Here is a 10,956-nt window from a genome sequence, read left to right as displayed (position 1 = left end):
TCAAATAAAGTTTTGAATGTTTTCTGGATAATTACTAAAATCAGTTTTCAATATGTTGGTGTAACTCATCTAGATTCGGCTTAAACTTCTAGGTCGGGTTTGGGGTGTTACAAAAATCATGCTCGAGACTAAATTATTTGTTTTGTTGGGTTATTCCTATTTAATTTCAATTTATTTATTCTGATTATGTTTTTATTTATTTATTTATTTAATTTTCATATTTAATATCCCATTTGTTTTTCATATACGTGCAAGTCATGAGCACGAAAATTGTCTGCAAAATATCTTGGTTATAAAGAATCAGTCTATGTGGGATTGACTTTCGATTTTAGGCATAATTTTTTTTAATAAATTCAACACTCATCATATATATAATATGATATAGTTTACAAGTTTAATAACAAATAATACATATCCAAATAATTGTAAATAAAATCAAACTAAGATCAAACCCAATCAAAGTAAATTAAAATAAATTCGGACAAAATTGACTTAAATAAAACTCAGATCAGATTTATCGAAATATTGAAAGATACACAAATATTATTGTTAATTTATGCTAATTCAAGTTTATAACATGAATGAAAAAAAACAATTCTTTCATTCTTGTTAGTTACATAGATTTTATTTTATTTTGGTGTAATTTTATCAAAAGATAGAAAAAGAAAAAGTTTATGTTATTATTGGATGGGCATTGAAGATAGAAAATAATTTAAAAAATTAGTTAATTTGATATTGTTTAGGTTTTTAGGCTTTCATTTGTTTGTTCGGCTAACTAAAAGCGTGCCCACCCTTGTTTACGTAGAGCATTAATTTTATGTCTCGTTTGTATTAATATAATTTATCCCAACATAAAAGAATACTTAGTTTGAGCTAGATAAAAATTTACGAAATCTTTAAAATACATAAATAAAAATTTCCCATTCTAAGACATGTTGAAGAATAATAATTTACCAACGACAGCATTAATGAAAATAAAAATAGAGTGACTTATTATTTCATTATTTGAAAAGGGATTAAATTAAAAATTTTTCATTTTTCAAAAGTTAAAATGTAAATTTTAACATATATTTACTTCCTATTTTATCATTTATAAAAGGCTAAAAAACAAAATTTTCATTTGGGGTCGTGATTGCTTATTTATTCTATTTATTAAGTCTTTTACTGAGTTTGTATCACCCATCAATCGAATCTCGACTTAATAAGGGAAATTACTTTAATGTCCTTTCACATTTAAAATAAAATATATTATTTGAGGGTATTTTAATTTTTTATTTAAAAAACCAATAAAAATATGCATATTGTTATGAATATCTTATTAAGTGGATGTCCATCAAAATCAAGACAAGTTTTTATGTACTTTAAATTCTAATAGTTATTAGAAGTATATCTCTACTTCATTTATACTTCGTATGCCTATAAATAGAGACTTTGGAGAAGCTTTGTAAATATTCTGATTGATCAATAAAATACGCTTTCTCTTTTGTCCTCTCATTTTCTTTGTTCTTTACTCTCCGTCTATTTATTTTATAACACATTATTAGCATAATTCTCTTTTAATTGTTTTCCTCCATAAGTCAAAAAAATTTTCCCTTTCACCAAACCTTACCCCTTCAAGCAACAACCAATGCAATAGTCGGTTACTCACTCAAATTTGCTACTTAAGTTGTTGTCGATTGCCTTCTAGAGCTACTGTTGTTATTTCAGTCTTCAATTGAGGCCTGCTGTAACACCCCAAATTCGGCCTAGATATTATGGTCGAATCTAATGATGTCACATGGTAGTGCTTTTCGAAAAAATATGTCGTCTCTAAATCCTCTTTTCTATTTAACCATTTTTTTATTATCTTATGTTAACTTCAAATCTTGTCGTTTATTTTCAAGACATTATTCATTTACAAATCGTTATTCAATTTCAAAATGTTTTATTTTTATTTTTATTGCGAAAGCTTTTAAACAGTCTGCTTATTCGTGGTATTTTTGATAAAACATTGATTTCATTTGAAAACCCGAGTTTTACCTAACACTAGCAGATTTAATTTATAAATCGTATAAAATTCAAATTTTAAACCAAAATTCGTAAAGGTCATAATTACAGTAAAATACTCCCAAATAAAAATAAAATCATAAATAGGTAGTAAACAGTGTAAAAGAAGTCGTGTGACCACCAATAAGTCCTTCGCCGCACTGATCTGCCTATATCTAGGGATTACCTATATAGATTAAACAGAAGGGGTGAGTTTACGTAAACTCAGTGTGTAATCTCCATACAAACGAACAGACAGTAAACAGATAATCCCAGTCTGGGCTTAAGCCCTTTTCAGTATCAGTATCAGTCTAGTTTGGTCCTTAGCCCATCTTAGTACAAAAACAGTCATACGGTAGGGCTTTAGCCGATCACAGTATCAGTAGCAGTAACAGATATGCAGTCACAAAAATCCTACTCATCCAGCCTCTACACACCATCTCCGTCAAACCCTACACTCCATGTGGGGATATAATTAACCCACCCATCCCTACACTCCAAGTAGTACCGAATGCGGCACTAGACAGTAGTTTGCAGCTGAGCTGTCAGTAAATTAGGCTCGATGCCTTTCAGTACACTTCCTCCGAACATTATAATCCCCTAACCCAATGTAATGCAATATAAAAATATGACATTCTATAACATAATATAATGCATGTAAACATGACATACAGTATAAACTAAATGGGATATCATCAGGCTTAATCATATCAGTCATACAGTTATTTTAGTCAATTAGGGGTCTAGGTAAACTTACCAACCCTACAATAGGTTCCTAGTCGACTTGGGCGACCCGTGCAACCTTATTAGTGAAACAATGAAAATAGGCCTCAAAGCCCATAATGTTTGCCCGTATGGGCCCACATGCTCGTGTGGTCCACATGACCCAAATTGGCCTTGGCCTCGTGATCCATTTTAATGTAACTCGTGCTAGTTAATTATTCATATTTGTTTCCACTATTTACTTATATGATCCTTCAAAGTTGTCTACTTGAGTCACTGTTACTCAATTATTTGTATCTTAAGCTATAGAATTCTGAATTAAGATCTGAAAATTTTCCCTAAAACCAGACTCACATATCTTCATACCATAAAATTTTCAAAATTATTGGTTTAGCCAATAAGTACAGTTTATTCTTTAAAATTTTCCTAGTTCTGTTGTCTGACAGTTTCGACCTTTCTGCATTAAAAATTAATTATTTTCTCGTACAGAATTCGAATGATATTCTTGTTTATTTCTCTTGAAAATAGACTCATTCAGGATTTTAAAAATATAGATTCTAACCCATAATTATATTTCTCCAATTTTTGATAATTTTCCAAAGTAAGGACAGGGGATTCTGAAATCATTCTAACTCTGTCTCACTAAAATTTAAATATCTCATAATATGAAATTTTTTTCTTACTTCGTTTCATCTATGAGAAACTAGACTCAAATATCTTTAATCCCATATTTTTTTTCATCCTCTAATTCATTTTCCATAATTTATGGTAATTTTTCAAATTTAGCCTACTGCTGCTGTCCAAACAGCAAGCAATTTTGACTTTTCGCCGAATCCCTTATTTTTGTGTTTCGGGTACACACCTGGTTTTGTTTGATGCTAAAACAGTCCCTGTGCACTCCAAAGCCTATAATTGAAAAAATAACACCATAATCAGTGTTACCTCGCGATTAATCAAATCCCAAAACGAAAATACTTACCCATAAAACGATGAACACTTACCGCAAAAACTTCAAACGGTACGTTTACGAAAATCACGAGGAGAGCCTTAATCCTCGCAAAATGCTGCTGCCAACACCCCAGAATTAGACTATTAAACACAAAATAATCTCTTAAAATGATACCCAACAACTTATTGAATTTGCACAAGTGCTGCTTAACGCTACGAAATCAATAGGAAAAAATGGTTTAGGGGGAACAAGGGAATTTCGACAGTAGAGGAAAGAAAAGAAAATCGAGTAAGAAGCAAGAAAGAAAAAAAATTGGTAGTGATGGGGGAGAGAAAACGTCAGAAAGATAGAGAGAAAAACGACTCTATTTTTTTCGAAAAAGGAAAAAGTGATCAGATTTTGGATATTCTCTCCCATAATCCCCTAATTCCCTCCTAAAATCGCTCCCTCACTTTCCACTGCACATCCACCACTTAGAAACCCAGTTTAGCACAACTCTTGCCAAAATTAGGAGCAAAAATACAACATTTGCCTTCCCAAAGATTCGAACCCATGACCTCCCTCACACCAACACTCCACTTATCCACCAGACCAGCAGACCCATTCTGTTAATTACTTGCCAACTTTTACTTAAAAGCCTACTGACCAAAGATAGGGCTTATTCATAAAAATACCAAAATTTGCCCAAGTCTTGGCTTGAACTTGGGACCTCCTAAACACTCGCAAAACACATAACCACTAAAGTTGACAGATGTTTGTGTTACACATTCATAATACCCAAAATTAAAATTTTGGGGCATTACAATTCTACCCCCTAAAGGAAATTTCATCCTCGAAATTTACTTGATCAGAATAGATGAGGACATTGCTAACACATCGCATCCTCAGGCTCCCATATGGCCTCCTTAGTGTTATGATTACATCATAGAACTTTTACCAGTTGAGTGGATTTCCTTCTCAGAACCTTATCGTTGCGATCCAGAATCTGAACTGGCTCTTCCTCAAAGGTCAAATCTAGTCTAACCTCAATGCCTTCAACAGAGACAATATGAGTAGGATCAGAGCGGTAGCGCCTCAACTTGTCCTCCAGTATTTGAATTACTCTTTCAGACTAACCATCGGTCTAAGGATAGAATGTAGTACTAAAGTCAAACCTTGAACCTAGAGTCTCATGTAACTTCCTCTAAAATTGAGAAGCGAAACTAGGATCCTTATCAGAGGTGATTGAAACCGGTACTCCATGCAGTCTCATTATCTCAGAAATATAAAGTTTCACCAGCTGGTGCAGAGAATAATCAGTACGAATAGGTATAGAGTAGGCGAACTTGGTCAATCGATCCACGATAACCCATATTGAATCCTTCTTAGTGGGTGTTAGAGGCAATCTATTAATGAAATCTATAGTTATGCGCTCCCATTTCTAAAGAGGAATCTTAACCGACTGCAGCAAACCCAATGGTAATTGATACTCAGCATTAACCTACTAGCAAGTCAGACATCTGTCCACAAAATTAGTAACCTCATGTTTCAACCCTGGCCACCAATATAACTCACGGAGGTCTCGATACATCTTATTTTCGCTAAGATGCATAGCATAAAGGCTACTATGCGCCTCTCTCAGTATGGCCTGTCATATATCATTATCATTCGAAACACAAATTCTCTCACGGAAACAGAGTACCCCATCACTGTTTAGTCCAAAATCCGTAGTACTACCACCCTCAATATGCCGAAATCGAAGACCTAACGACTCATCATCCAACTGCTTACCCTAAATCTGCTCTATCCACGTCTGTTTAACTTGTAATTCGACCAACAAACTACCATCATCAAATAAACTAAGGCGAGCAAACATCGCCCTCAGGTCAGTCATAGCTCTACGGCTCAGTACGTCGGCCACCACATTGGCCTTACCAGGGTGGTATTTAATAGTATAGTCGTAGTCCTTAAGCAGCTCAATCCATCTACGCTGTCTAAGATTCAACTTCTTCTGACTGATGAGGTACTTGAGGCTTTTGTGATCAGTGTAAATCATACACTTCTCACCATACAAGTAATGCCTCTAGATTTTTAGTACGAACACCACTACGGCCAACTCCAAGTCATGCTTTGGATAATTCACCTCATGAATCTTAAGCTGACGAGACGCCTACGCTACCACCTTACCCTCTTACATTAACACACATTCTAAACCAACATGTGATGCGTCGCTGTAAACAGTAAACTCTTTTCTAGACTCTAGCTGTATTAGAACAATGACATCAGTTAATACAGTCTTGAGCTTCTCAAAATTCTCTTTCTACACATCAGTCCAGTTAAATGACACACCCTTACGTAGCAGCTTAGTCAAGGGTGCGAAAATCAAAGAAAACCCCTCCATAAATCGTCGATAATATCCCGTCAGTCCCAAAAACTGCGGATCTCAGACACATTCCTAGGCTGCTTTTACTCCAACACAGTCTCAATCTTTCGAGGATCAACTTGAATCCCCTCAGTCGAAACTACATGACCAAGAAATGTCTCCTCATGCAACCAGAACTCACACTTACTAAACTTACCATAGAGTTGTTTTCCCCTTAAAGTCTTAAGAACGACTCGAAGGTGTTCATCATCCTCATCCTCAGTCCTCGAGTAAACCACTATGTTGTCAATGAATACCACCACAAACGAATCCAGATAAGGCTAGAACACTCGATTCATTAAATATATGAAAATTACCGGTGCATTAGTCAGTCCGAATGGCATCACTAAGAACTCGTAGTGACCATAACGAGTCCTAAACGCTGTCTTATAAACATCAACCTCCTTAACCCTTAATTGATGATATCTAGATCGAAGGTCAATTATAGAGAAAACCGAAGCTCCTCAAAACTGGTCAAATAGATCATCTATCCTTGGTAGGGGGTACTTATTCTTAATGGTCAATTTATTCAGCTGTTTGTAGTCGATGCACATACGCATAGATCCATCTTTTTCTTTACAAACAGAACCGAAACATACTAGGCCAAATGAAATCACAATCTAAAAGCTTTTGAATCTGAGCCTTAAGCTCCACAAGCTCCTTTGGTACCATTCTATACGGAGCGATGGACACCGAAGCTCTACCAGGAAGGAGCTCTATCCCAAACTCCATTTCATGATTCGAACGTAAACCCAATAGCTTATCAGGAAAGATGTTCGGAACATCCTTTACCTTTCTGATATCCTTAACTGTAAAGTCCTTAGAACCCAAAACACTTACATATGCAAAGAAAGCCTCACATCCCTTACAAACCAGCTTTTCTGCCACCAGTGCAGAGATCATAGTAGATAAGTAGTTTCGACGTTCTCCGATCATGACTACCTCAATATCCTCCTCGGCGATTTTTGCCTTCTCGACCAGGGCAGAAAGATCTCACTCCCTCTGCAAGGCTATCAGAACTCTCAAATTATCTCTCAGGTCATCCTCAAAGCGGACACATTACTCATACTCAGATGCCATCATACCTTGCGCATAGTGGTTTAGTTTCAAAAACTCGGCCTCATACTCGACCACATTAGGGTGACCCTAGTGACACCTTTGAAGAGCTCAGCTCCATTAGACTAGAGTCGTTCCGTAATCGACCATCGGCCCCCAAATCCAATATTGGGCCCAGCAACCCTCTCTAAAACCCTTAGCATAGCCTAGGGCAATGCATCGTCCCCAGCCATGCGATCTTGAAACCCAGTCTCAATAGCAGGCGGCACTAGTGTCTCACTCGTATCCAAATTTGGAAGACTGCCCAATGACGAAGACTTAGCTCAAGCCCCTCTACAGCCTTTACCTTGGCCTCTAGTACCCCATCCGTAAGTACCTCTAGTGCTCATTGTCTAATTGTGTTTTATCTGTATTAACAGTTTTTTTGGATCAGCTTACAGTTCCAGTGTTTATTAACAAATATTTTTTTGAAAACAATATTAGAAGTGTAAAGTTTGTTTCATCCATCGCAGTGTCAATCAATGTCTATCACTTTTACTACAGTCTCAGTATACACTATTTTAAGTGTTTTTAGTATAGTCAATCTATAGTAGTCTCAGTATATACTACCTATAGTAGCTTCAAGATATACTATCAATGACAGTTTCAGTTTCAGTTTTAGTTTAAACAATTCACAGTTTCAGTAAACTTACTGGATCGGCGCCGGAGACTCGATGTGCCACACTTTCAGTAAAAACATTTAAAAATCAGTTCTCAGAAGTCGCGTCTTAAAAAAACCCACATCCACAGCTGAGTTTTACAACCTGGCTCTGATACTAGTAAATGTAACACCCCAAACTCAGCCTAATGTTATGGTCGAATCTGATGATCTCACATGATAGTACTTTTCGAAAAATATGTCGTCGCTAAATCCTCTTTTCTATTTAACCATTTTTTATTATCTTATGTTAACTTCAAATCGTGTCGTTCATTTTCAAAACAGTATTCATTTACAAATCTTTATTCAATTTCAAAATATTTTTTATTTTTATTTTTATTGCGGAAGCTTTTAAACAGTTTGCTTATTCGTGGTATTTTTGATAAAACATTGATTTCATTTGAAAACCTGAGTTTTACCTAACACCAGCAGATTTAATTCATAAAATCGTATAAAATTCAAATTTTAAACCAAAATTCGTAAATGCTATAATTACAGCAAAATACTCCCAAATAAAAGTAAAATCATAAATAGGTAGTAAGCAGTGTAAAAGAAGTCGTGCGGCCACTAATGACTCCTCCGCCGCACTAATCCGCCTATATTTGGGGATTACCTGTACATATTAAATAGAATGGGTGAGTTTACGTAAACTCAGTGTGTAATCCCCATACAAATGAACAAACAGTAAATAGATAATCATAGTCTAGACTTAAGCCCTTTTCAGTATCAATATTAGTCCAGTTTGGGCCTTAGCCCATATCAGTACAAAAACAGTCATGCGATAGGGCTTTAGTCGATCACAGTGTCAATAGCAGTAACAGATATGCAGTCACAAAAATCCTACTCATCCAGGCTCTACACACCATCTCCGTCAAACCCTACACTCCATGTGGGGATATAATCAACCCACCCATCCCTACACTCCAAGTTGTACCGAATGTGGCACTAGACAATAGTTTGCAGCTGAGCTGCCAGTAAATTATGCTCGAGGCCTTTCAGTACACTTCCTCCGAACATTATAGTCCCCCAACCCAATGTAATTCAATATACAGATATGACATGCTATAACATAATATAATGCATGTAAACATGACATACAGTATAAACTAAATGGGACATCATCAGGCTTAATCATATCAGTCATACAGTCATTTCAGTCAATTAGGGGTCTAGGTAAACTTACCAACCCTATAGTAGGTTCCCAGTCGACTTGGGCGACCCGTGCAACCTTATTAGTGAAACAATGAAAATAGGCCTCAAAGCCCATAATGTTTGCCTGTGTGGGCCCACATGCTCGTGTGGCCCACATGACCCAAATTGGCCTTGGCCTCGTGATCCATTTTAATGTAACCCGTGCTAGTTAATTATTCATATGTGCTTCCACTATTTACTTATATGATCCTTCACAGTTGTCGACTTGAGTCATTGTTACTTAATTATTTGTTTCTTAAGCTACAGAGTTCTGAATTAAGATCTGCAAATTTTCTCTGAAACTAGACTTACATATCTTCTTACTATAAAATTTTTAGATTTATTGGTTTAGCCAATAAGTACAGTTTATTTTTTAAAGTTTCCCCTATTTTGTTGTCTAATAGTTTTGACCTTTCTGTACTAAAAATTAATTATCTTCTCATACATAATTCGGATGATGTTCTTGTTTATTTCTCTTGAAAATAGACTCATTCAGGATTTTAAACATATAAATTCTAACCCATAATTATTTTTCTCAAATTTTTGATAATTTTCCAAAATTAGGATAGAGGATTCTGAATTCAGTCTGACCCTGTCTCACTAAAATTTAAATATCTCATAATATGAAATTCTTTTGCTTACTTCGTTTCTTCTATGAGAAACTAGACTAAAATATATTTAATCCCATTTATTTCATCCTCTAATTCATTTTCAAAAATTTATGGTGATTTTTCAAAGTTAGTCTATTACTGTTGTCCAAACAACAAGTAATTTTGGCTTTTCTCAGAATCCCTTATTTTTGTGTTTTGGGTACACACCTGGTTTTGTTTGATGCTAAAACAGTCCTCGAGGAGTCCAGAGCCTATAATTGAACAAATAACACCATAATCAGTGTTACCCTACGATTAATCAAAATCCCGAAACCAAAATACTTACCCATAAAACGATGAACACTTACAGCAAAAACTTCAAATCGATACATTTACGAATATCACAAGGAGAGCCTTAATCCTCGCGAAATGCTACTGCCAACACCCCAGAATTAGACTATTGAACATAAAATAATCTCTTAAAATGATACCCAACAACTTACTGAATTTGCACAAGTGCTGCTTAACGCTACGAAATTAAGAGGAAAGAATGGTTTAAGAGGAACAAGAGAATTTCGGCAGTAGAGGAAAGAAAAGAAAAGATAATCGAGTGAGAAGTAAGGAAGAAAAAAAATCGGTAGAGATGGAGAGAGAAAATGTCAGATAGATGGAGAGAAAAATGACTCTTTTTTTTTGAAAAAGGAAAAATGATCAGATTTTGGATATTTTTCCCCATAATCCCCTAATTCACTCCTAAAATCGCTTTCTCACTTCCCACTACACATCCACCACTCAGAAGCCTAGTTCAGCACAAGTCTTGACGAAATTAGGAGCAAAAATACAACATTTGCCATCCCAAAGATTCAAATGCATGACCTCCCTCACACCAACACTCCATTTATCTACCAGACCAGCAGGCCCATTCTGGTAATTATTTGCCAACTTTTTCTTAAAAGCCTACTGACCAAAGATAGGGCTTATTCATAAAAATACCAAAATTTTCCCATGTCCTGACTTGAACTTGGGACCTCCCAAACACTCGCAGAACACATAACCACTAAAGCTGACAGATGTTTGTGTCACACATTCACAATAACCAAAATTAAAATTTTAGGGCGTTACACCTGCGCATTATAGGCAATCATTATGCAAAGAAATTTATATAATCCACACGTGATATATTTTTCTCCTTTGTTGATTGATTTTTGGTAAAATTATTTTATGAAAAATATTATTACTTTAAGATTTCTTTTAAACTAAGATTCTTTTATAAAATTATAGTACGTATGATATTTGGATGATTAAAACTTTTTATGATAAAATT

The 10,956-nt window shown here is 35.2% G+C and overlaps 1 protein-coding gene across 1 annotated transcript; it reads right to left on the bottom strand.

The window, feature by feature from the left end:
- Positions 1-6,142: 6,142 nt before the first annotated feature.
- Positions 6,143-7,192, bottom strand: LOC107949843 (uncharacterized). The gene is made up of 3 exons (XM_016884620.1): positions 7,184-7,192; positions 6,698-7,067; positions 6,143-6,336 (listed from the first exon to the last, which is right to left on the bottom strand). Exons 1-3 carry the CDS (start codon positions 7,190-7,192, stop codon positions 6,143-6,145), a joined length of 573 nt encoding a protein of 190 aa, XP_016740109.1.
- Positions 7,193-10,956: the final 3,764 nt, after the last annotated feature.

Source organism: Gossypium hirsutum, chromosome D03 (genome assembly GCF_007990345.1).
Source record: "Gossypium hirsutum isolate 1008001.06 chromosome D03, Gossypium_hirsutum_v2.1, whole genome shotgun sequence".
Classification (NCBI taxonomy): Eukaryota; Viridiplantae; Streptophyta; class Magnoliopsida; order Malvales; family Malvaceae; genus Gossypium; species Gossypium hirsutum.
The sequence above is the reverse complement of the archived record's forward strand: the minus strand, read 5'-3'. Positions and strand labels throughout refer to the sequence as shown.